The sequence below is a fragment of the Rhinatrema bivittatum genome, chromosome 4 (genome assembly GCF_901001135.1).
Source record: "Rhinatrema bivittatum chromosome 4, aRhiBiv1.1, whole genome shotgun sequence".
Classification (NCBI taxonomy): domain Eukaryota; kingdom Metazoa; phylum Chordata; class Amphibia; order Gymnophiona; family Rhinatrematidae; genus Rhinatrema; species Rhinatrema bivittatum.
Window position 1 is genome coordinate 68,356,707 of NC_042618.1, and position 27,230 is coordinate 68,383,936.

General features: G+C 42.6%; 1 protein-coding gene across 6 annotated transcripts in view; it reads right to left on the bottom strand.

The window, feature by feature from the left end:
- SAMD4A (sterile alpha motif domain containing 4A) overlaps window positions 1-27,230 on the bottom strand; it is a 337,199-nt gene that overhangs the window by 165,243 nt on the left and 144,726 nt on the right. For 5 of the 6 annotated variants that reach the window (XM_029598286.1, XM_029598289.1, XM_029598285.1 and 2 more), the window contains one exon: window positions 345-857. In XM_029598286.1, the coding sequence (XP_029454146.1) occupies window positions 345-857 (513 nt within the window). Of the gene's footprint in view, window positions 1-344; window positions 858-20,119; window positions 20,212-27,230 lie in introns of those variants that run through there. The other variant, XM_029598290.1, reaches the window with a different exon arrangement.

Sequence of the window (27,230 nt, forward strand, 5' to 3'; positions counted from 1 at the left end):
TAAAGCAAAATGTTTTGTTCCACAATACGCTGCTTATTGTATGGGCGATATTCACGGGTTCATGAACAGACACACAGGCAACCATTAACTTAAAGCTCGTAGAATCTGTGTATAATATAAAATACAATTTTTCAGAAATGTGTTCCTATAAATGGTTTTGGGGGCTCTGCCCTTACCAAACATCAAAAGACTATTCTGGGTAACGCAGGTACTAAATAAGATTTCCACAGCCAGTCTAAAACTGGCTCCTCTTCTAAAGTTACAAGCAGTGCAAGTAAATATTTTCTTGGGGGAGAAGGACATGCCATAAATGGTTAGTGTTCAGGTGTTCTTGCTGTACTTACTTGTGCTTGCGCTAGTCCCAATAGTGTTGATGGTTGCAGGAACAGAGGAGGAGGAGTAGATGTGTCCATTTTCGCACACTGGATTTTTGTCCTGCCAGCTGGAGGCACTGATGCAAATCCCAGAGTCTCGACAGTTCTGCCACCCATTCAGTTTGTCATCAGAGTTCTGTCTTTGGTGATAGTAGTGTGTCTGCCCATAGTCCAAAGAATCGGACCGACCTCTGCTTTGGCTGCTGAACGTACCTGACGTGCGATCTTCTAAGTGATTAAGCCACATGGCTAAAGCACTTCTGTCATCCAAAGATGTGGCAGGGTGTATCAAAGCATATGACAAAAGCTGTCTGCTCTCTTCTATATGCTGGTTATGTTCAATTGAATGAGCCAGGATTTTAGGCAATAATTTCATGTACTCCACTTTGGCTTCTATGTTTCCTGGTTTCAGCAAAGGCAGATGGGTTAACAACTGGGATATCACCTTCTCCTTGGATTCTTGTTGCCATTGGTTAATGACTGCTATAAAATAAAGGATTTTCCAGTAAGAGACAAATAAATAAATAGGAATTATTTTGTATATTAATCAATACACAAAACATGCAAGTACATTTATTATTTTATATACACACAAACTTTCACTTGATATCTTCTGTACACAGTAATTCAGAACTTTAAAAATATTACTATAAACCAGACAAGGTAGAACAATTTTAGAAGAGATCGTGATACAAATCATCCCAGAAGAGGGTTATGTCAAAGAGTAAAAAGTGCTAAAATGTATTCTAGACAAGAACTTTAAAACCAAAACATTATTTTCTCAGTAGTTAGGGCACAGGTCACTAAATCCAGTCCTCGAGGGACTGTAAACCAGTCAGGTTTTCAGAATATCCACAATGAATAAGCATGAGGTACATTTGTATGCAGCAGAGACAGTGCATGCAGATAGATCTTATGCATATTCATCGTGGAAATCATCAAAACTAGACTGGTTTACAGCCCCTGAGCACTGCATTTGGGGAGTCCTGAGCTAGAGCTCCTTCTTCTGGACATTTTTACACCTGCAGGGTTGGAGCCACTGCTGCTAAATAGTCAGGAATGATAAGCAGGAAGAACTTTATCAGGACAATGCAATACAGTGCACTTGGCCGAGCACATAGCTTTTCATGTGGGATGTGTGGATGTGTGTTCTGGCCGCAGTTCCAAAACCCCTCATGCAATAAGGGGATTAGCACATCCAAAATGCGCGTCCAAACCAGCACGTGGCTAATAGCGTTCATCACATGTAAATTTGATGTTGATGAGGCTATTAGCCATTAACACCCGATTCAAAAAAATTGCTGCATGGCTATGGCACCCATTTTAATGCTGCAAATTTAATGCCTGTCCGGGAGCAGGCGTTAAAGGACTGATGAAAAAAAAAATGTTGCTGTCTGTGAATCCTTTTATTAGTATCCTAGCTATACTAAATAGGAGGAATCACAGAAAGTAGAATTATATCCCCCTCAAGGGCTTAACAAAAAAATAAAATCCTGCTTTCTATGGTTCCTAATAGGGGGAACCACAGAAAGCAGCACCCCCATGGTCTGGCCCAATCAGAACCCCTGCCAGCAGTGAATAAAGGAGTGGATACATTAATATTAACTGTTGGGCTCTTGATATTAATTTATTCACTCCTTCTCTTCCTGCTGACTGGTCCATTCATTGTCACATGTCAGTGAAAGGACCAATCCCCTTTCAGAAAGCTGTCCTGAAAGGGGACTGGTCCTTTCACTGGCAAAGTGTCAGTGAAAAGGACCAATCAGGAACAATCCTGCCAGTGGTGGGGAGGGAGGGAGCTCTGGCCAATGCTGTTCTAGAAGCACAGACACCTCTCCTGAGCCCTTGATATAGAGCGCTAGGGATGCACAAATTACCCATTGCGTGTCCCTTTTAGCGTGGCAGCTCACCACTGCGTGTCCCTTTTAGCGTGGCAGCTCATTTGCTTATTGCATCGCGCGCCCAGGACAGGTAGATGTGTGTGCATTCAAAAAAAACGTGCGCCCAAGTTTGGATGCACATTTTTTACATGTTGATATTGCATCGGCCTGTAAATGAGGTGAGCATAAACTAGGAAAAAGAATCTAGTTCCTCTAATATAAAAGAGCAAAATTCACAGGCCAGCATGGTATCTACATTGATATGGCCTTTTTAGGTATCCATAGCTTTCAGTGTTCGGTATGGGAAGACTGCAGTTGGAACCAGTAGCTGGAAGTGTTCAAAACAGAAAAGAAATGAAGAAAAGTAGTAAGAAAGAAATGATAAGTACCCCATGGCCTTTTGAATATTCAAGATATCCACAATGAATATGCATGATAGAAATCTGCATATGCAAATTTATCTCAGGCATATTTATTGTGGCTATCCAGAAAACCCAAGTAGCTGTGTGGTCACAGGACAGATTTGGGAAGTTCTGGTCTAAAAGCTACTACTATTATAACATTCCTCTGAGCCTATAACATGCAAATGCAGTCATCAATTTGGATTTGATACATACATAAATGCTACCACCCCATAATCTGTGAACCAGAAAAAAAAAAAAAAAAAAAGACCGCCAGAGCAATGTTTCTCAAGCTGGTCCTGGAGCTTCCCTATCCAGTCTGATTTTCAGGACATCCACAATGAATACAGGTGAGACAGAGCTGAATACAGTGGGGGCAGTCTATGCAAATATAATCTCACATATATTCATTATAGATAATCTGAAAACCAGACTAGATGGGGGGAACTCCAGGAGTGACTTGAGAAACACCATAATAGAGGACTATAATAATATACACTATAATTAAAGGTAAGAAGAATTTAAAAACAAATTGCCCCAGGGATTCTCAGAATAATAAATTGTTAAAATACAGTTTGAATAGTACTATTTGTTTTGCTGCACAATGAAGAGGCTGTGTTCAAGACCTCAAAATGTTAGTAAATTACACTTAAATGGCTGTTTTTTTATTGTCCCCTTGTTTTCAGTTTGACAACATTTACCATAAAAACGGTTCACAGAAATACACTCAGATAATTTGTTCTTGAGAGAAACTGGCATGCATTAAATTCAAACACCCAAAAAATGTCAGATTAGTTGTTCCAGTGCAGCAGAGGAGAGCCACAGCCAGCACAGTAAAGGCCTGATTTACTAAGACTTTTCTTCCATTTTGTATCTATGGAGGGAAAAGAAAGCTTATAATCCTAACAGAGAAAAATGGAGTTTTAAGTTTTATGCCTGGGAGTAAGAATAAACTTGAGTACAGGACTGAGTGGATTACAAACACAAGACTCACCAGAGGATGGGGAAGGGAAGAATATGAGTAGTTCAGATTATTTTCTCATTTACTGAGTAGGCTATTTTAAAAAAGATTTTTATTTTAGGACTCCCTAGGAGACTCCTTTTCACGTCTGTCCGTGTTTCCTTTACCTAACCTTCTCTTCTTCCATGTTCCTAAATTAAAATCTGCTTTAGCTAAAGAAGATGAAGGCTAGTTCATGATCTGCCCCATTTGTAAAAATTTGTAAATATTCTGGGGTAAATTTTCAAAAGCTTAGTCAGTACCTATGCACATAAAAATAAAGAGATACGCGTACAGGTTGGTCACTTAAGATGATTTTCAGCTGCCTGTAACTACAAGCTGAGATCATAATGTACATTAAAAAAAAAAAAGACAATCCAGGGTCATTCTGAATCTAGACAACTAACTTATCTTTTCATATAGCACATGTGGAACTGGCATGCAGATAAATCGGGTAGCTTTCCCCCAATCATTTTGAAATAGGCAAAGCAACACATGCATAATTAGCTGCATAACAACTTAGTGTTCAAACAATTTATGTAGGTACCCTGTGAGTCAAAATTTGATTATGTTGTGCACACTTTAAAGTATGTGAGCAACCTTGCAGTTAGATGCACTACTAAAAATTCATCCTTCCCTACAGGCCGATGCAGTAAAAGTGCCCGCTCTCCCGTGCATGCGATTCAGTATTTAAATGAGGGCCCATGGTAAAAAGAGGCGCTAGGGACTCTTTTTGGACAGGAGCGCCAGCTGTCAGTGGGTTTGGCAGCCGACGCTCAATTTTGCCTGCATCGGTTCTCAAACCTGCTGACAGCCACAGGTTTGGAAACCGGATGCCGGCAAAATTGAGTGTCCCGGTTTTCAACCCGCGAGCCGCGGGCCGATTTAAAAATTTTTTTTATTATTATTATTTTGAATTATTTTTTACTTTTGGGACCTCCGACTTAATATTGCCATGATATTAAGTCGGAGGGTGTACAGAAAAGCAGTTTTTACTGCTTTTCTGTGCACTTTCCCGGTGCCGGCACTAATTAACGCCTACCTTTGGGTAGACACTAATTTCTGAAAGTAAAATGTGCGGCTTGGCTGCACATTTTACTTAGTGAATCACGCGGGAATAACTAATAGCGCCCGCAACATGCATTTGCATGTTGCGGGCGCTATTAGTTTCGGGGGGGGGGGGGGGGGGGATTGGATGCGCTTTTTCGACGTGCTATTACCCCTTACTGAATAAGGCGTAAAGCTAGTATGTCCAAACGCTAGCACGTTCAAACGCTGGCGCGCACTGTACTGTATCGGCCTGCTAGTTAGTTAATAAAGTAGAGCAAAGTTGCATGTTTCTTTTTAGAAAGGCATACATAGGGACAAAAGTTTGCAGAAGCCATTTATATGGATAAATATTGATTTACCTAGGCAAAATGGCTGTTTGAAAATTACCCAAACCCCACCTAACTAAAAATATGTGCAGGAATCAACACCCATATATTTATCCAGGCAAAAAATGTTGGCAGGCTCGGGAGAGGGAGGCATAGTTGGGCTGAGGGAGGGAAACCACATGCGTAGATTAGATTCTCAAAATCAGCAGCAAAATCACATGCACAGCTCTGTGGACACTTTTTTTCTCAGGGCAATTTTCAAAGGCAACATGTGCTCGTATTTTCCCTTTCAGAATAGATACAAAGTCAGTTGGTAAATGTACCCACGATCTGGATGGTATACACGTCAGGGTTCTGAAAGAACTAAAAAAATGAAATTTCACACCTATTAGTAAACATTTGTAAGCTATCACTAACTCATCCATTGTACTTGAAGACTGGAGGGTGGCCAATGTATCCCTGATATTTAAAAAGGGCTCCAGGGGTGATCTGGGAAACTATACACCAGTGAGCCTGATTTCAGTACTGGGAAAAATTGGAAACTATTCTAAAGAACAAAATCATAGAACATATAGATAGACATGTTTTAATGCGACACAGCCAGCATGGACCTCACAAATCTGCTACTTTTTTGAAGGGGTTAAAAAACACATGGATAAAGGTGAACCAATAGATGTAGTGTATTTGGATTTTCAGAAGGCATTTGACAAAGTCTCTCATGAAAGGCTTCAAAGAAAACAAAAAAATGGTATAGGAGGTGATGTCCTTTCATGGATCACAAACTGGTTAAAAGACAGGAAACAGTGGAAAAAAGTAAACAGTGGCGTGCTTCAGGGATCTGTATTTGGATCATACGAATGTCGGTATATAAAAGCGTTAAATAAAATAAATAAATATAAAGGGATGGAACAGCTCCCCATGAGGAAAGGCTAAAGAGGTTAAGGCTGTTCAGTTTGGAGAAGAGACGGCTGAAGGGGGATAGGACAGAGATCTCTAAAATCATGAGAGGACTAGAATGGGTAAATGTGAATTGATTATTTACTCTTTCAGATAATAGAAGGATTGGGGGCACTCTGTGAAGTTAGCAAGTAGCACATTTCAAACAAATCGGAGAAAATTTGTTCACTCAACGTACAATTAAGCTCTGGAATTCACTGCCGGAGGTTGTGGTTAGGGAAGTTAGTGTAGCTGGCTTTAAAAAAGGTTTGGATAAGTTACTGGAGAAGAAGTCCATAAACTGCTATTAATCAAGTTGATTTAGGGAATAGCCACTGCTATTACTAGCATTAGTAACATGGGATCTTCTTAGTGTTTGGGTAGTTGCCAGCTACTTGTAACCTGGATTGGCCACTGTTGGAAACAGGATCCTGGGCTTGACAGACTGGGCTTGACAGACCTTTGGTCTGCCCCAGTATGGCAAATTATGTTCCTACAGAATGTTCTAGAAGGGGCCTGGTTGATCTTGAAAGTTTATGTATTACTACATCAGTTAATGCTCACAATCTACTAAGACTCCAGTTTTTTTCCAGGATCAGTACAGCAACTAGAACTGAACCAATTAATTTAGAACAATGAGTAGCAGAACACTTGTGACAATGATCAATATATTTCAGTATCTTGACTGTGCTGCTTGACTTTCTGCCTCTTGTTTAAGTAACACTGCATTTCTGATCATATGGCTTGATTAGTCCAACCAAAGCAAGAGCCTTACTTTCTGGTGTTCCATGCAAATTGCATCCTAGCTGTCAGGACTTCATAAGCCTCAGAGTGAGAGTATATTTCTGATACTGCACAAAACTATGCCAATTGACATCAGGTTCATGTCCTCATTATCCCTTTTTGGGTATTAACGGGTCCATATTCAGCAGGCTGATGAGCAGCAAAATTATAAGAACATAAGAGATGCCATGCTGGGTCAGACCAAGGCATATCAAGCCCAGCATATTTGCCTCCAGCAGTTGCCAATCCAGGTCACAAGTGCCAGGCTAATGCCTGGCAGATCCTATAAAGCAGATTATCTGGATCACTTGTAGCCAACTATTTAGAATCCTGCTGAATATACTTAGTTAATTGCTATCTAGGAAAACTTACCCAAATAACTTTTAATATATCCAGCTCTATTCTGACTACAGCTGAGTAACTTAAAGAAATCTCTCACAGGCCACCAGACTTAATCCCCCCTAAACTCATCAGGATAACTTAGCCGGATAACACTGAATATGAGTATTATCTGGCTAACTTATGCAGATAAGTTTGGCTTGCCCAAGAACACCTCAAAGTTATCAGTATGAATTTTTCCCACTATTTACTTAGCTGGATAACTTGGATGCATTCAGACTTAACCAGAGAAACCTCATGGAACCACTCATTCGACATCACCACATCTAGAACTGGGTGCAAGAAGCACAACGAACATTTTCACACCAAGATTCCAACTTAGATAAAAGCAGAAAGCAAAAAATGCTTGCTCACAGTACAATCACCACTTCCTGCAACTACACACAAAAGCATTTACACAGGACCAACTCCAGAGGAATCAATGAGTCAATGGAGAAACAGAAATAGAAATCCTGAAAACATGGGTAAAAAAATTATATTCATAATGACATGATAGAGAATGGTCTACAGATGTCAGAGAAGGAACACATATATGCAAAATTGATTTTTTAAAAAGCCTCCCTCATCCCCATTGTATGCTTTTCCCTGTCATCACTCTATTATGAGTTGTAATTCACATCAAGCAGGACTGTTCCCTTCACCAAAATGATACAGTAGCTCCATGTTCTACAACTATGACATTTCATTTTTCATTACTTAGTATCCTTCCACACACTGCTAGCTCAATTCAGCACTTTACAGAACAACCTAGCTCAAGAAGGGTGGAGAGAAAGCAAAACACCTGGCTATGCGCATATATAAACATTTAATTAGACTTAATTAGGGAGAACAGGAAATCCCACCACCTGCACTTTTTATACTGACAGCCCTTTCATCCAATTAACGTGGGCCTGTGTGACCTGCTAGGAATCCTGCAAGACCATATTTATTGGCTCATAATTGCTGTGCTTATGGTCAGCTATTTGGCTCTAAACACAGTCACCTGGTTCCCCCCCCCCCCCCCCCCCCAAGTCTGATTACAAAGGCTGCAGCACCAGTGTTGCAAGTTTTTCCCCCACTTCCTGCAGTGCATCTGCTACACAGAATGGTAGCCATGCCACTAAGTATCACATTTCCATTACTTTTGTGTGTCCACAGCGGTAATAGTTTGCTGATAGTTGAACTGCCCCATCTTTGAAAGGAGAGGATGTTTGTCAGATAGGTACAGGTGACATCTCTCATGTTAGTATGAAGCATCAGCAAAGGCCCTATATATCTCTCTAGTCCAGGAATGCTTCCGTAACACAGATGTGACCAGGCATACCCTTGGCCGACGCAGTGCCCCAATGGGATTTCTACAAAAGTGTTGCCTTGTAGAAAAGCTATGCCATTAGAAAAGGAGAAAGGTGTATACCATCATCTATGTCAGGAGTGGGCAAACTTTTTTTTTTTTTAATGTATCGCCACAGGAGTTCCCCCTCAAAGCTCCAGTCACAGAGTGGGGACGGGGCCCCGCTTAGAGCTCTAATCACAGAGTGAGGGAGAGGTGGGACCCCTTACAGCACACTCCTTTCCTGGACCCCCCAGAACCCCTCTCCTCTACCTGACCACAGTACTCTCTCCAGCCATACCCCAGGATCCCCCCCCCCCCTACCCACATTACCTTGATGATCTTCTCTAACAGGAGGCTGCCTGGCCACATAATCTACAGCTGTCTCTCCTCCTCCATTCTCTTCAATGGGCTGCTTCCCCTTTAAGAGAGGCCCTATGCAGTCCCTGTCAACGCATGCAGCATTGTGTTCTTCCTGTTGGCCTGGTGCCTTCCCTGCAACTCTCCCCCTTCACAGCTGTTTCAGCGGTTGCTGGCTTTAACAAATGGAGGGGTGGGCTACAGTTCTGCTCAGCTCTAGCCTCTGTTCCAGAGGCTCCACTCTTCCACAAGACCACCAAGTCTAGTACCACTAATGCTCCCCCTCCCATGCCAGCACACACAGGCACCAGACAGCTCTCTCCTTGACTGTGCAGTCTGCAGGCTTCCTCGGCTCCCCAACAGAAAAGAAAAACCTGAACATTAAAGAAAACAGCAGTGGTGTCTCCTGCACTTCCACTGCATACCTGTGCCACATCAGTTCTCTCTCTTGCTGGCCCAGCTCCTTCCCCACAGTTGTTTGCAAGCCCCATTCACCTCCCATGCCTGCCCGAGTTCCAGCGGACCCAACAGCAGCGTACCAACTTCTCCATTTGAGCGCTGGAAGTAAGTGGCTCCTGCACAGTGGAAATCCTCTGGTTCCTCCTCTGCTTTCCACTGCTGCAGGACGCAGAGTCCCCAAGTTCTGGGAGCTCAAGCTGCAGGCAAGAAGCTGCTGATGTCATGGAGGCAGGACTGAGGCCTTGCTATTGGGCAGAGCAGTAGTGGGCCGAGATCATGAAGTTTTCAGGTAAGCTAGGCGAGTTGGGGGGGGGGGGGGGAAAGCACCTATGGGCTGGTTTTGGCCCATGGACCATAGTTTGCTCACCCTTGATCTATGCCACAGCAGCTGATATGCTGCAATAGTTGTTTTCTATGTCTATATTGGAGACCCCTTAGAGTTGTTGTGGATTTTTGTGTTGAAAATCTAAGGGAGAGGACTGAAGTGTCTTTTCAGTTCTCTTTCTTTCTGGAGAAACCTTAGACCTAGATTAGTAGGATAGCACATTTGCTTATTGCAAATGTTTTTCAAAAATAGCAGAATGAATTAGCCATTATATGTGGGCAACATCATCTGGCAGCACCAAACAGACTTGTCTCTCGAAGCTGTAGAGCTCTACTGAGCCTGTGCAGGAGTTCCTGCACAGGTAAAGCCTCATGAACCTCCTCAGTCAGTAACAGAGCTAAATGCAGCTGTGTAGTCCAGGATGACGGTTGGGTATTCCTTGGTTAACTCATCCTGTTATCTGTGATAAACTCCATTTACGGTAAGCAAACATGTTTTTTACATCGATAAGCAGACTAAATTAGCCATTATATGTGGGAAGTGCCAAGCTGAGGGCTGCAGTGGTGTGATTATTTATTAAGCAACCCAGATGCCATCGTGGAGAGAGGACTACAGCGAGAATAGATATGGCAAAACTGCTTGTCCAAACCTACTGTCAGACTTTGAGTTGTTATGAAGACAGTAACAGGATGTAAATGCTGGCATGAATATCACATCATAGTTTTGCAGATATCTTCAATGGGTACTTCTTGGAGATGAGCAACAGAGAAAGCCATGGATTGTATTTGATGAGCCTTAACTGAATCTGCTAGCTGAAGTCCTGCTAAGTCATAGCAGTAATGGATGGAATCAGCTATCCAAATGGATAAAGTTGCCTTGGCAACCAATATTCCTAGGTGGTTTGGGTTGTATGAGATGAAAAACTGGTTAGTTTAATGATGAGATTGAGTATGTCAGCTATCAGACTACCCAGATGAAATCCAATGGCTTGATTCACATCAACAAGGTTTCCGCAACATTCATACAGCATCCTCACACATACATTCATCACATATTATAAAAACATGATTCATAATTTTAATTGAGAATGTTGAGAACAGGAAGACATTAAGAATGCTAAAGATATTGAGAACACTGAAAAATATACATATGTCATCGATTTTCTTGAGAAGTGGTCTTTTCTTATAAACTACGCCAATGTTTGTGAATTGTATTTCTTGAGAATTGCACTTTTGTGAATCATATTTTTATATTTATTTATTTATTTATTTAACACTTTTCTATACCGACCTTCATGGTAGAGACCATATCAGGTCGGTTCACATCGAATAGGGGAACTGAACCAAGAACAGTAACCAAAAACAAAAGGTTGAACATGAAAAAGCAAAGTTACATTTAACAGGGAAATTAAACTTGGAGGCATAGACTGCTGGAAGGAAGGAAAGGCTAGAGATAGCGGAGACATTATTAGTATAAACAGAGCAGTCAGGAGGCTCTTATTCTGGTCTTAGGGGTAAAATGGAAATCCATTGCTCCTAAAGGAAGTTCTGTCGACTATTGTGTGTCATGGGTATCTGAGAAAGCTTGGCGGAAAAGCCAGGTCTTAAGTTTTTTCTTGAATGTTGGTAGGCAGGGCTCCATTCTGAGGTCAGCTGGGATGTCGTTCCAGATAGTTGGGCCTGCTGTTGAAAAGGATCGGTCTTTAGTTGAGATGAGGCGTGTAGCTTTTGTAGGTGGGGTCTGTAGGGTTCCTTTATATATTTCTCTAGTCGGTCTGTTGGTGAGGTGGAGATTGAGGGGGAATTCGGATATATGTATGTGTGAGGATGCTGTATGATGTTGTGATTAAGGTTTGTAATGCTTTAATGTATTTTTGTGGTATGTATTTTTCATTAAAAAAAAATGTAACATACATTTCTAAGAGATTTTGTTATATTATCTATGTAAAAATATTATGGGGTAGATTTTCAAAAGTAGCGTGCGCGCTACCTGGCATATGCACATGGACACCCGATTTTATAACATGCGTGCACTGGTGCACACGTTATAAAATCAGGGGTCGGCGCACACAAGGGAGTACACAATTGTGCAACTTGCGAGCACTGAAGCCCACGGCCTTCCCCCGTTCCCTCCCAGGCCACTCTGATTTCGGAGCAGCCTGGGAGGGAACTTAAGAACATAAGAAAAGCCATACTGGGTCAGACCAAGGGTCCATCAAGCCCAGCATCCTGTTTCCAACAGAGGCCAATCCAGGCCATATGAACCTGGCAAGTACCCAAAAACTTCCCAACCCCCTAACCTAACCTCCAGTCTCCTTCCCCTAACCTTCCCACCCCCTAGCCCTAATCTAGCCCCCCCCCCCCCCGGATCTTTGTCCTACCTGTTACGCCTGCCTCTGCCACCCACGCGCCTGCCTCTGCCACCTATGCGCGTAAATCCTATGGATTTACTCATATAGGGCTTTTAAAATCTACCCCTATGTGTATAAGGGGATTTCGCTCATCATATATCATTTTATACTACTTACATGACTGACATCCACGGGAATAACTGAGACAGTTAAAGAATGGTTTACTTCATATTTAACAGATGCAAGCAGTAAATCAGAATTGGTTTATCTCACTCTTCTTTGTTCAGTATCACTTCAGGAGTTCCTCAAGGTTCAGTGCTTTCTTCTACATTTACATTTACCTGGCTCCACTATGCAAGTTACTCTTATGCTTAGGTGTCAATTATAATTTGTACGCAGATGACATCCAATCTTTCATTCTGTATTCTTCACCTTGGCCCAACATGCTCGAACATGCATTACTTTGTATCAATTCCATCAAACACTGTTTAAACCATCACAGATTGAAGCTCAGTTTAGAAAAACTCAGATTATAATTTTATCATCCATTAAAAATCCCACACTCTTTTCCTTCAGTACTATCATTTCAAAACCTACAATTGCCAATCAAAACAGTCAAAAATTTAGATGTACTTTTAGAATGCAATTTGTCAATGAAGTAACATATTTCTTCACTCAAGTCATTATTCTATAAATTATCCTTATTAAGGAAATTGAAAGATTTCCAAGCTATACTACAAGCTTTAGTTTTGGTTGCATTTGATTACTGTAACTCATATCTAGGTCTTCCAGAAAATACAACAAACCTATTACAACTTGGACATAATTCTGTTGCCAAACTGATAAGTGGAATGAAAATGCCTATACTCATAAGGTTACACTGGCTTCCCATCACATCGAGATCACAGTATAAGGTTCTCAATCTCATTCACAAATTATTGAATGAGGAATCTTCCACTTGGCAGGCATCAACACTTTGTCTATGCAAGCCTACTCGTCAACTTCACTAAGCAAGAAAAATATCTTGAAGTTCCAACTCCAAAATTAACACGCCTAGATATCACCATAAACAAAGCTTTTTCATTAGCTGGATCTTGCCTCTGAAACTCACTGCCTGAGATGATTCCTACTGCCTCATCTCATGAATCCTTTAAGAAAGCACTAAAAACTTTCCTTTTCCTGCATGCTAACCAAACCAGCTTAGGTTCTATTTGATTTAACATATTTCCATGTTTTTTATTCATTTTTATTTGTGATTTATTTTATTTATGTATGAAACTATGATTATGTATGTTTTAGAAATGAAACTGCTGTGCACTACCTACGTAATGTGCAAATTATAAATGTTAATAAATAAATATGAAATGCGATTGGGTTAGCTGCTATGGCGCTTAGATGTATGTACCCTTACTGAGGTAGTGCTGAGATCTAAGTGAGAGAGGTGAAGTATTTTAAAAGCTGTGAAGGTTCATATGAAAAGTGGTCAGAGTCATGTTATGACACCAGATAGAGAATCTTTCTTTGAAGGCATAGTTTTTCCTGGTTGAAGGTTGTTTGGATGAAACAAATATATCTTCAATCTCAGATTACTGAACATTGAACATCCAAGCTGTGCGGTCAAGGAATGAAAGGTTGGTGATGAAAGAGAGTCTCATCACCTGGAGTTAGAAGAGCAGGGACCAATCCCAGAGGTATGGTAGGACTGCTGGAAAGCTTGACTAGATATGCATACCAAACTTGTCTGGGCCATACTGAAGCTATGAGGATCAGGCAGGCATAATCCTAAAGGGTTTCTGCAGCAACAAACCTTTTCCATTGGAAAAAAATCAGTAGAACAAGGGGACACGATTTGAAGCTCCAGGGAGGAAGACTCAGAACCAATGTCAGGAAGTATTTCTACACGGAGAGGGTGGTGGATGCCTGGAATGCCCTTCTGGAAGAAGTGGTGAAGACTAAAATTGTGAAGGATTTCAAAGGGGCATGGGATAAACACTGTGGATCCATAAAGGCTAGAGGATGGGAATGAAGAGAAGAGCCATGGAGATGGAATACTGGAATGGAGGCTATTACCTGATGGTTACTACCCTTACTCAATAAGCCTTTACAACTCCAACATTGCTCTCTGCTTCAACGGCAAGGGGAAATGTGGAAAAGGGGATTTGCATTCAGATAACAACCAACAAGGACTGAACTTCACAATCTGGGTAAACAAAGAAGCATGGGGGTAGTTTGCTTATTACGGCAGTTACTATCCTAAACCAATTAAGTCTGATACATCACTTTGAATACATATACAGCACTGCTCTTTGCTTCAACGGTAGGGGAAAATGTGGAAAACAGGTTTTACATTCAGACAACATCCAACAAGGCATTGATCTGTGCAGTCTGGGTAACCAAGCATCGGGGTAACTTGCTTGATGCGGCGGTTACTACCCTTACCATTAAGCCTCATGCTCACCTTTGATGCAACTCCAACATTACTCTCTGCATCAATGATAGGGGATGGCAGGAAATTTGAATCAAACAGTTACCAACAAGGACCCTGAACTTGCTGGTAGATGAAACAGATAAGTATGGGAAAATAAGTGTGGGAGCTTGCTGGGCAGACTGGATGGGCCGATTTGTCTTTTTCTGCCGTCATTTCTATGTTTCACTGTTTTGGGTATAAAAGGAATTGGTGGAAAAGTGTACATGAGGCTTTACCCTCAGTCAAGGAGGAAAGCATCCTACGTCAGTTTGTGATTGCTTGGTAGAATGAAGCAAAATTGATTTAGTTAATTAGTTTTGTGTTTTGCAAACAGGTCCACTGATGGTAGATCCCAGAAATTAAACAGCGTTTGCTACTAATTGATGCAGAAACTGCTCGTGAAGCTGAAACATTCTGCTGAATTCATCTGCCAAGATGTTGGAGACTCCTGGCAGATAAGTCACCTGGAGGATTGCTTAATGATGTTCCATCCAGTTCCACATCTCCAGTACTTCTTGGCAGAGAAGCCGTGATACTATTCCTCCCCATTGTTGACATAGAACATGGCAACTTGATTGTTCGAATCAGGTTGCGTTTGCTGCAGAGGAGATGCATGAACATAGTGAGAGCGTGCCATAGAAACATAGAAACATAGAAATGACGGCAGAAGAAGACCAAACGGCCCATCCAGTCTGCCCAGCAAGCTTCACACGTTTTTTTTCTCTCATACTTATCTGTTTCTCTTAGCTCTTGGTTCTATTTCCCTTCCACCCCCACCATTGAAATATCTAGCTTGATTAGTTAGGGGTAGTAGGGGTAGTAACCGCCGCAATAAGCAAGCTACACCCATGCTTATTTGTTTTACCCAGACTATGTTATACAGTCCTTATTGGTTGTTTTTCTTCTCCCCTGCTGCTGAAGCAGGGAGCTATGCTGGAAATGCGTGATGTATCAGTCTTCTCCCATGCTGTTGAAGCAGAGAGCCATGCTGGATATGCATCGAAAGTGAAGTATCGGACACAATTGGTTTGGGGTAGTAACCGCCGTAACAAGCCAGCTACTCCCCACTTTGTGAGTGCGAACCCTTTTTTCTTCTCCCCTGCCGTTGAAGCAGAGAACTATGCTGTATATGCATTGAAGGTGAAGCATCAGGCTTATTTGGTTTGGGGTAGTAACCGCCGTAACAAGCCAGCTACTCCCCTCTTTGTGAGTGTAAATCCATTTTTCCACATTTCCTCTTGCTGTTGAAGCTTAGAGCGATGTTGGAGTCACAGTAAGCATGTGTATGTTTATTGAATAAGGGTATTGTCTCCAGGCAGTAGCCGTCATTCTGGCGAGTCTCCCACTCTTCATTGGCGGCCTCTTGACTTTATGGATCCACAGTGTTTATCCCACGCCCCTTTGAAGTCCTTCACAGTTCTGGTCTTCACCACATCCTCCGGAAGGGCATTCCAGGCGTCCACCACCCTCTCCGTGAAGAAATACTTCCTGACATTGGTTCTGAATCTTCCTCCCTGGAGCTTCAAATCGTGACCCCTGGTTCTGCTGATTTTTTTCCTATGGAACAGGTTTGTCGTTGTCTTTGGATCATTAAAACCTTTCAAGTATCTGAAAGTCTGTATCATATCACCTCTGCTCCTCCTTTCCTCCAGGGTGTACATATTTAGATTCTTCAATCTCTCCTCGTACGTCATGCGATGAAGATCCTCCACCTTCTTGGTCGCCCTTCTCTGTACCGCTTCCATCTTGTCTTTGTCTTTTTGTAGATACGGTCTCCAGAACTGAACACAGTACTCCAGGTGAGGCCTCACCAAGGACCTGTACAAGGGAATAATCACTTCCCTTTTCTTACTCGATATTCCTCTCTCTATGCAGCCCAGCATTCGTCTGGCTTTTGCTATCGCCTTGTCGCATTGTTTCGCAGACTTCATATCATTAGACACTATCACCCCAAGGTCCCTCTCCTGCTCCGTGCACATCAGCTTTTCCCCCCCCATCGAATACAGTTCATTCGGATTTCCACTCCCCATATGCATGACTTTGCACTTCTTGGCATTGAATCTGAGCTGCCATATCTTCGACCACTCTGAGCTGCCATATCTTCGACCACTCACCATATCACCCTGAACACCAGGAGATTGATTTGGAAGGGAGATTTGTGTGGAGACCAAATACCCTGGGTATGGAAGGATCCCACATGGGCTCTCCAGCTCCTGGTTGAGGCATCTGTCATGAGGATGAGTTGATGGGAACTCAACTGGAGTGGAGCTCTTTCCTGGAGTTCTTGAGGGTGCAACCACCACAGCAATTCCCGTACCAATGGTGTTATCCACACTACTGAAGACAGGTGTTTAGCGAGCTGATCCCATTGAGATCTTAGACTCCACTGGAAATGTCGTATATGAAGGTGGGTTGAAGGATGGCTACCACCATATGACAGAGTAACATAAGGAGCCACTTGGCAGTGGATTTCAGAATGGCACATAGAGCATGGATGAAAAAGCATTGATTTGCTTCCAATCAGTGGGCAAGAATACTTTCTGAAGCAAGGAGTCTGTTGAAGTATCTATGAAATGTAGGGTCTGAGTAGGTTTCCAGATTCAATTTCTTGAAGCTAATGAGAAATCCTAAGCTTTAAAGAAGACGTATGGTCATGCCTAGACAGTGGAGAACTGCTTCTCAAGAACTTGCCATGATCAGCCAACTGTCCAGGTGTGGGAAAGTTTCAACTCCCTAGTAATTTAGGTGCACTGCCACTACTGCAAGGCATTTGGTGAATTATCTGGGAGCAGAGGAGAGGCCAAATGGAAGAACATTGTATTGGCAGTGGAATGAATTCACTTGGATTTGCAGCTAATGCCAATGGACCAGGTGGACTGGAATGTGAGTACAGGTGTCCTGAAGATCCAGGGCACACATTTAGTCACCCTGTTAAGTGAATAGGAGAATTGTATTGAGGGAGTTCATTTTGAATTTCTCCCATAAGATGGGTTTTGTTGAGGATCTGCAGGTCCAGAATTGGTCACAATTCCCACGACTTCTTTGGGATGGAGAAGTATCTGGAGTAGAAACCCTGCTTGTGTTGTGATGCAGGGAGGATTTCTGCTGCCTGATGTTTGATTGTACCTCCAGATGGATCTGTGGGAGGTGAGGAAACAATAGAATACAAGAAGCGCCCTGCTGCACCAGGAAGCAAATGGAGCAGTCTTACGTTCCCTTCACAGAGTCTCTGAAATAATAAAACAATTCTGTTACACGCTGTTGTGTCAGTTGTTTTCTGTATAGATTTAGTAATGTAAATGAATGCAGGAGTTAAATTTATAGTACGATTGCTGGAAGTGTTATGAAGTTAGAGAAGGATGGTTTAAAATCAGCCTGTGGCTGAGCTTTGTATGTAACATTATGGCACTGCTTACAGCTATTAGAGTGTAATATGTGCCTGAGAAAGTCTTCTTCTAGAATTGGTACATTGTATCACAGTGCTATTAAGTGTAGATAGCAGGGCCTGTGTTAGTGGACCCAGGGTTCAAATCCTGCTAACCCTCCTTGTGACCTTGGACAAGTCATTTTACCCTCTGTTGCCTCAGATACAAACTTGAATTATAAGCCCTCTAGAACAGGGGAAATACTTATATGACTTGAACTATCAGTGAAAAGATGAGAGCTAAATCTACATAAGGTTGAGGAACTGAGGCTGCACATGTCCTTTTTTGAGTCTCCAATATTAATCAGTATGTGAGATGGCTTTTTGACATTACAGGTTTGCATGCACATAAAGTATATACAGTGAAAGTATGAGCGTGTGGAGTGTGCGAAGGCAAGCTAAATTTTTCAAGCTGTAAACATAAGGAAAAGCAGGTTTGGATTAGGAAAAGAGAGATGTGCATATGTAATAGACGAGATTCTAGTTGTTATGGTATGCCAAAGTGGTTATTGAAAAAAAAAAATGCTTTCAGAACTCGGGCAAGAAAAGCAGCATTTGGTTTTTGAAACAGCTTATGAATGTGAAACTTTATCCAGTGTTTACAAATAGGATAAGGGTGCTATTTTTTTTTTTTTAGGTATCATATGATAGGGTAAAGGAAAAAGATTTGTCGCAGGTAACTTTCCTACTTCCCTAATGGTAAAAAAGCGTTTTAAATAGCCCGAATCATTCTTAGAAAAAGTCATGAGATTTGCAAGACGGCAGCAGTGCTTTGGCCCAAACTTATGCCAGCCTCATGAGAAAGTGCAATAAAGACGTGCCCTGGATTTGGGTGAATAAGTGCTTATAAGTGGCATGGAAGGGAGTAATTAGCATTAATAAAGTATCTATGCTGGCTCCTTCTCCCAACCACTCCATAAATTTATTTTTTTTTTTCAGGCTTGATGAAAACCTTTTATTTTTCTGCTGAATATATCTGTTTTTACAACAGTTGGTACTTCAGCTTTTTCTCATTAGTTGTCCTCCAGAGGCCAAAATGAATTTGGTTGAATAAAGACAAAAGTCACCAGACTTCAGAGATCGATGTTCAGATACGTGACTGTGTCATACTTAGAGGAATTTTTTTGTACTCAGTTCATACAAGGGAAATGCAATTCAGGGCAGGAGCCTGTGGCTTTGACAGGACTTCTGCACAGTCAAAGGTGCAGAGGAACATCTATACAAGGGACACACACACACACACAAACAAGGAAAATTTCAGCTGATACCACTCTTCAGAGAAGGCAACCATCAGAGAAGAGAGGGCAAGAGCAGTGGTTATGAAAAATACCCCAGATACTGCTGGGTTTGCTGATGCTCAGGGATCAGCCGCAGTGGGCATAAGTTACAAAACTCCCTCCCCTCTCCTGCAGAGGCATAGTATAGGGCAATTTTTTAAAAAACTCAGGTATAACAAAAGCAATCTGTCTTATTTCCTGTCACCCATTATCAATGCGCAAACTTACCAATCGGCAGTGCTCTTTTACAGTTAACTTGAAGGTAAACACAGTTATAAATAAAGGATAATATTATTTTGACACTCCCTTCCCCTCCCAAGTATTCTACAGATAGTGCAAGCACCACCTTAGATTACATGAAAGTCTGATTTACTAACGATTTTCCCTATTCTGTTTCTATGAGAAAAAAAAAAAAAGTATAGTAAATCAGACCTTGTATCTGCAGAAATGTGAGGGGGAAGGATTCAATTTTATTTTAAACATTTTGAAGTGCCTGAAAAAGTGGACTATGAATCAAATAAAATATAGCTTAGAATTACAATGAGCATCATCACGCAAGCTTAAATAAAGCATTTCCAAATCAAAAGCCATAGATTCCAGTGCTTGTTATGCATATCAATGGATAATGAAAAGATATATTGTTCCCAGATATTAAAAAAGAGCATTTTCGGCTTAAACAATTTTGTGAACAAAGTTTTGAATTCTAAAAAAAGTAAGTCTAACATACCAGCTTTCCACATGGAGCAGCCATTTTGAATACAATGCTTGGCTATAAGACACCCTTTATTTAAGAGCAAATAATTTACTCTTATGAGCTTTCCTAATGAGTATCTTCTCTGACAGGTGTCCCAAAATGCAGAAGGCAGGAGTTTTGGAACATTCCTGCCAGTAATAATAGCTAACATATACAAAAATGCTCTGCCAAAAAATTTGAATATTGGGACATTCCCAAAGGCAGTGAAAAGCAGTGGCTTATGCATTTTTATTTAAGTGTCTCACCTGCATGAACTCCAGTGCTTCTTCTGTCATCTGTGATGTGACAGACAAGACTTCCTCTTTCCCTTTTGTTTTGAAGAACAAATCTGGTAAGAGCTGCTCATTCCAGCGTGCCTGGATTTATGCACAAGCCTATTAGACCTGTGCCTAGGATGGCAAATTTCCTTCTCCTCCTGCATATCTCTTTTTATAACCTTCACGTCCCATCCCCCCCATGAAACTCCAAGCTCTCCTGTCCACCTGCACATACCTTTCATCTCTCCTGCTGCTACCACCCCATGGCCTACTGAAGTTTGTTGGTGAAAGCAGTAACAGTAGCAGATTATGGGCTAGATTTAAAAAAAAAAAAAAAATACTCGTGCACGTACATGTGCGAACGCTATCCAGTGTGCGCACATGGACGCACGGTTTTATAACATGCGCGCGCTGGCTCACGCATGTTATAAAATCCCGGGCAGCGCACGCAAGGGGGGTTAGAAATAACCTACTTCGCATGGCGACAAGATCGGGGCTCCCCCAGTTCCCTCCCAGTCCGCTCCAATTTAAGAGCGGACTGGGAGGGATCTTTCCTACCCCCTACCCTAACCTCCCTTCCCCTCTCCTCCCTACACTCTAAAACCCATTTTTCATTTTTTTTTACCTTTTATTTTGCAAGTTACTTCAGGCCTGGCGCTGCCCTGCCCCGCCCCCCCCCCCTCCCCGGACTGCCCACTTTTGAGGCCCCGGCACTTACTCGTTTCCCGGGGTTTACGCCCGTGGCCGAGCCCGTTTGAAAATTGGCGCATAAGGCCCGGTGATTTACGCGCGCGCCGGGGTTTTAAAATCCAGCCATATGTGAGCACGCAGACTACATCAGCCTGTGCTCTCAGATCCCACTTATAACAAGGAGACTTGGATGGAGTGGAGACACTGATGCTGTGAAAAGAGGGTGACAGTCTCCATGATCTCTCAAACCTGCTACTGCTGCTACCACTGGGCCTAGGAGGCCAGCGGGTGGCGGCAGCCTACAGAGAAGAGGAGTGATTCAAGATTTGTGAGGCTCGGGGGAGCAGAAAAGGGATCTAAGGCTTGAGGTGGGGGGGGGGGGGGAGCACGAACAGAAGGGAAATGACTCTGGGTTTGAGGGGGAAGGAAGCAGAGTGATTCCAGGTTTGGTGGGGAGGAGAAGGAATGTAATTCCAGGGGCAGGCAGGCGAAGGGGAATGACGCCTGGTTTGGGAGGGGGGTAGCGAGTCCAGTATTGTAGGACTGGGGATCAGAAGAAGAAGGAGAGTAATTTCAGGCACATACCAGCAGTGCCTTGGGGCGTCAAAAACTAAATCCGTCTCTGCATTCCAGAATCTGCAGTCCTGGATTAGAGTCTTAACTAGGAGCTGTTAGAACACAAATTCTATAGTAGCTGGAAAGAGACTTCGGTACGTCCATTAGTGAAAGAGAAACAGGTGCAAGGGGGTGAAAGAAAAGCATGACTAAACACCTAATGAACCTCAGTCAGAACCAACAAACCTTTAATAAAAATCAGCACAGCACATGTTCTCATCAAGAGAGAGATATGAACTTTAGAAAACCAAGTTCACAACGAATCTGATGAAGCTGCATGAATTTGTGAGTTGAAAAGGAACACAGTAACACAATAGATGATGGTAGAAAAGGACAAATTGGACCATTCACTTCATCTTCCACTAATTCGCCAACTATTGTTTTTTTGTCAATAACAAAAAAAAAATTGTAAACTAATAAATACAGCATTCTCGGTGAACCTGATGTGGAAATTGTCAAATCTGCATCCAATTTCGGTGATTATTGCTCAGGTTTTTCACAGATTTATCAGGAAACTTTCATCTAAATTTTCACAGGGTATCTGGAGAAAATTTGAAAATTCTGTGAAGCTGAGAACAGGCAGAAATTCTCCTGGTTCAAGTTTGACCTCAGATTATTTGCACATTCTATCCATTGATCAGTCACTAATCACATCATTACTAATATCACATTTCAGGAGTTTCTACTGCACTTTTAGCTTAGGGAGAGAAAAGCAAAAAGGTTTGTGGGAACACAAATATTTTTTAGTGGCACAGTCAGTGCTGAACACTGTCTCATCTCCAAATTAGAACAATTGTAAAATTCTTATCATGCATTAACAATGTATTTTACAGCTTTAGCTTGTATTTTCAACTCTATTGTTTCACCACTGGTGCTTCAGAGCAAGACAGCATCTTAAAAAAAATTCTGGCCCACAATCCTGTGATCAACATATTTATGGCTGCACCATATGACTATGTATTCTCAATTTAGCTTGTAACCGATTCCCTATGACCTGTAATAACACTGAGCTTAAATTAGAGACATCAATTTGACTTGGCATCTGTCCCTCCTCCAAAGCAAAATAAAGTATCTTTTTTTTAGTTTCATAATGGTCTCCTTTGGAGTTGCCAATTCAAACCCTGCTTGAGTAGGATTTAGCTTTCCTGTGTTTTTTTTTTCTGGTTAGGAAAAAAAAAAAAAAAAAGAGTAGATTGGAAAAACACCATGAGACAAAAAAAACAACCCAAAAACAAAATCAGACAAAAAAAATTCCAAGCAAGTGACATTCAGCTGGAAAAGCTCAGTGACTCACATGCAGAGGTGGCTCAAGGCAATCTGTTGCCCGAGGCGAAGGATGAAATGGCGCCCCACCCCCCATCATGGCCTGGTACAGGTGAAATCACCGAGGGCCAGGGCAGGGGGAAGGCAATGGAGGGTGAAATGACTTGCCCAAGGTCACAAGGAATGGCAATAGGATTTGAACCCTGGTTTCCTTTTTTGCAGCCCACCGCTCTAACCACTCAGTTTTTGGGCCTGTTATTGTTCTCAGTCTTTGGTATCTCCAATAGGGGGCGCTGGAGAAATGTTTAATAGGGCGGGGGGGGGGGGGGGTGGCCTTTGGCTTCTGGGTCTAGAAACAGAACTCCTCCATTCCCTCTTGCCTGCCTCCCACTCTCCTCCAGGATCTGCCCCCTGGGGGTGTGAGAGGTTGGTGAATGGTGGGACTGTGTGTGTCTCACAGTCTCTCTTAGGGCTGATACATGGGTATTAGGTGCCCTAGACAAACCTTACAGCCTTTCATTCCCCCTTCCCTCCCCTCCCCACATAATTAAAACATGTGCATTCTTTTACATTTTAAAATGTATTAACTTCCCTAACTTAAAAAGGCAGATTGCATATGGAAAATAGATATTCAAAGTACAATCTTCTGAAGTAAAAATATCACTTACAATATATATATATAATACAGGCATACACTGCAAAAACACACTTTCAATAATAATAGTTTAATACACTTAGGGGCGGATTTTAAGAGCCCTGCTCGCCTAAATCCGCCCAAATCCGGGCGGATTTAGGCGAGCAGGGCCCTGCGCGCCGGTGAGCCTATTTTACATAGGCTCACCGGCGCGCGCAGACCCCGGGACTCGCGTAAGTCCCGGGGTTCTCCGAGGGGGGCGTGTCGGGGGTGGGCCCGGTCGTCGTGGCGTTTAGGGGGCGTGTCGGCAGCGTTTTGGGGGCGGGTCCGGGGGCGTGGTTACGGCCCGGGGCGGTCCGGGGGCGAGGCCACGCCCTCCGTACCCGCCCCCAGGTCGCGTCCCGGCGCGCTAGCGGCCCGCTGGTGCGCGGGGGATTTAAATCCCCGCCTCCGGGAGGCGTAAATCCCCCGACAAAGGTAAGGATGGGGTTTAGACAGGGCCGGGCGGGTGGGTTAGGTAGGGGAAGGGAGGGGAAGGTGAGGGGAGGGCAAAAGAAAGTTCCCTCCGAGGCCGCTCCGATTTTGGAGCGGCCTTGGAGGGAATGGAGGTAGGCTGCGCGGCTCGGCGCGCGCCGGCTATACAGAATCCATAGCCTTGCGCGCGCCGATCCCGGATTTTAGCGGATACACGCGGCTCCGCGCGTATCTACTAAAATCCAGTGTACTTTTGCTTTCGCCTGATGCGCCAGCAAAAGTAGGCCAAATTGCGCGGTTTGAAAATCTACCCCTTAATAAACTACCTTTCTCATAGTAATCAAGGTGGTTCACTGGATCCCATATGGTATTAAGCCTATGGTAAAGTGCACTGGGTGCGGATTTAGCCCACAGAAAGCCAGGAATAAACTGAATTACAATTCCAGTATAGTAAACCTTCCATATCATAACTGTCAGTACTCAACCTATGAAAAAGCCATACTGCAAATATTATATCAGGCCCTAAACACCAATACACCTTCTATTAGGTAAACAGATTAAAGCCAGGTTATTGTAAATTCCTACACAGAAACTACATGCTAGCAGAATAGCCAAAGCCTCAGTTGCACAAGCAGAAAACAGATAAACTCTCACCAAATAAGAATAAAGATATCATAAAATATAAATTGAAATGTGCAGACAAAAATTTAACTGGAAATCACAAGAAGCCACACTCTGTAAGCAATGCAAACACAATCAAGAAATATAAAACATTAAACATACCAATAAAAAGAATGTCAAATCTGTTGATAAATGCAGCCAATTAAAAACATGTATAAAAGTGTTTAAATTACCAAATACTTAAACATTTTTCAAAACAGATACTTCACATCCAATAATTAAAACTAACAAGGATTAAAAAAAAATCTCCCACTCTCCATACCTGGAAACTTTAGATTTCCAGTCCTCCTGAGATTATCGTAGATTAGAGGAGGATGCACAAACTTTAACCTTTCTCTCACACACATATTTACAAGTACTCTCACACACGCGTACACGTGAGTGGGCACTCTCCCTCAGACACACACATACCCTCTCATATATACACACACACATACATACACAAACACCTTTCTCATATATATATATCTACCTTATAAATGGCCTGTGACCGACGGCCCGCAAATGCGCAGTAGAGCGCAGCTCTACTGCGCATGTGCGGGCAAGGATGTCGATCAGAAAAAAAAAATGGCGGTGGGGCCGCAGGAGCGGGAGGAGAAGCAGCGGCGCCGCGCGCGCGCGCGGTGCCGCTACTTCTCCTCCCCAGATCTGCCGGCAGATCTCGGGGGGTCACTGCCGCGCGCGCGGGAGTGACCCCCCCCGAGATCTGCCGGCAGGAGCGGGAGGAGTTAATGGAGCCGGGTGAGGGTTGCGGGAAGTCGCGCTTACGGCGCCGGGAGGAAATGGAGGTGGGTGAAGGGAGGGAGGGAGGGAGAGGGGGACTGAGTGAGTGGGAGGGAGAGGGGGACTGAGTGAGTGGGAGGGAAGGAGGGAGAGGGGGGACTGAGTGGGAGGGAGTGAGGGAGAGGGGGGACTGAGTGAGAGGAGAGGGAGGGTGGAGAGGAGTGGGTGGGGGAGGGGGGTGGTGAAGAGTGAGGGGAGAGAGAATGAGGGGGAGGTGAGAGACAGAGGGATGTAGCCCGTTTTAACGGGCTTTACGGCTTGTATATATATATACACACACATACACATATATATACACACACACACACCCTCTCATACACACACACGCATACAGACATGCTGTTCCCACTCACTCCTGCACACACATAGATATGCACACTGGCTCACTCTCTGTCAAGCACACATAGACACATGTTTCCTCTCTCTCAAGCACAGGCACACGCTTCCTCTTTATCAGACACACATGCTTACACACATATACTCTCTGTAGCAGGTGTGCAGGTCTGATCCCCTGCCAACATGGGGCCTCCTTTAGTTGGGCCGCTGGGCAGGATGCAATCCCCCAGCACTGACGAGAGACCTTTCCATACCATTGGACCACAACAATGAAACCAATTACCTCTGGTGGCCAAGATTTCTTAGCATTCTGGAAATCTGTAAAAAAAATCATGGCTATTTTCATTAGCCTTCTCTTAATTCATTTTAGCCTATTTTGTATGGAGTAGGCTCTTTATATGTTCTTGGGAAGGAACATATTACTGCATTATATTACCCACCCCTTGCCTATTTATTTTTCACCCTTCCATGATTTTATATTTTATTATTATATATATTGTTGAATTTGGTTTTTATTCTGTTTATACAATGTTGTTCCTTGCTTGAAGCATTTTGGCAGTAAACAAATAAAAGCTTAAAAAAAAAATCTAATATTTTTAATGCATTGCCCTACAACAGTTGTACATTAAACTTTGAAGCAATCTACACTGATGACAAACTAATGCCATATCATCAAGAAATATAGATTCAATCCTGATTTTCTTTTTAAGTTCCAGTTCAGTATTTCTTTACTTCCTGTTGTACTTCACCTACATTCGGAATTTAGAAAGATCTGACAGAACATTCTTCGACATCCGTGCATAAAAACAATCAGATCCTATGTTGGGGTGGCAAGCTCTGGTCCTCCAGAGCCACAAACAGATCTGGTTATCAGGTTATCCACAATGACTACATGTATAAGATACAACTGTATGAAATGCTTTAATTGTATGCAAATATGTCTCATGCATATTCACTGTGGATATCCTGAAAACCAGACTTGTTTGTAGCTCTTAAAGACTGGAGTTGGTCACCCCCATCATATGTTTTAAAAAATGTGTCTCAGAGTCTCGTCATATCGTGGAAAAAGTTGCATAAATACTTTTAACATTGCTTTTTAGATTAATTCCTTCTCTGAATAACATAACCCATTTTTTCAGCCTCATTTCAATATTTATAACGCACAAAGTCACCTCAAAGTCAACAACCAAACCTGGACAAAGGAGACATACTGAGCATGCTCAGACTGACATCAGCATGAAGAACACAAAGTCACAAATACTTGTCAATGTCAACAATTGCACCCATGTGAAATTCTTCAAAAGTGCCTAAGCGCCCCACTCATTTTAAAAAAGGAACCAGAGGAATCTATAATTGCTGAGAGAAAATATTTTTATATTTAAAATGTAGCTACAGAAAATGGTCTAAGTTCATGAAGGTTTACATATATGTAGAAGTAAAAAGAATATGGTCTTTTGGGTAGAAAATATTCACATCCCTTGGGGGGGGGGGGGGGGGATGAAATCCTAGCAATCGCGCAATGATGGAATCTGTGCCCAGACTCAGAATGCATACCAACCTCATTCAAGGAGTTGCAATCTGTGGCCTCTGGCGAAGGATTATTACTGAGATGGCAGGGCTATA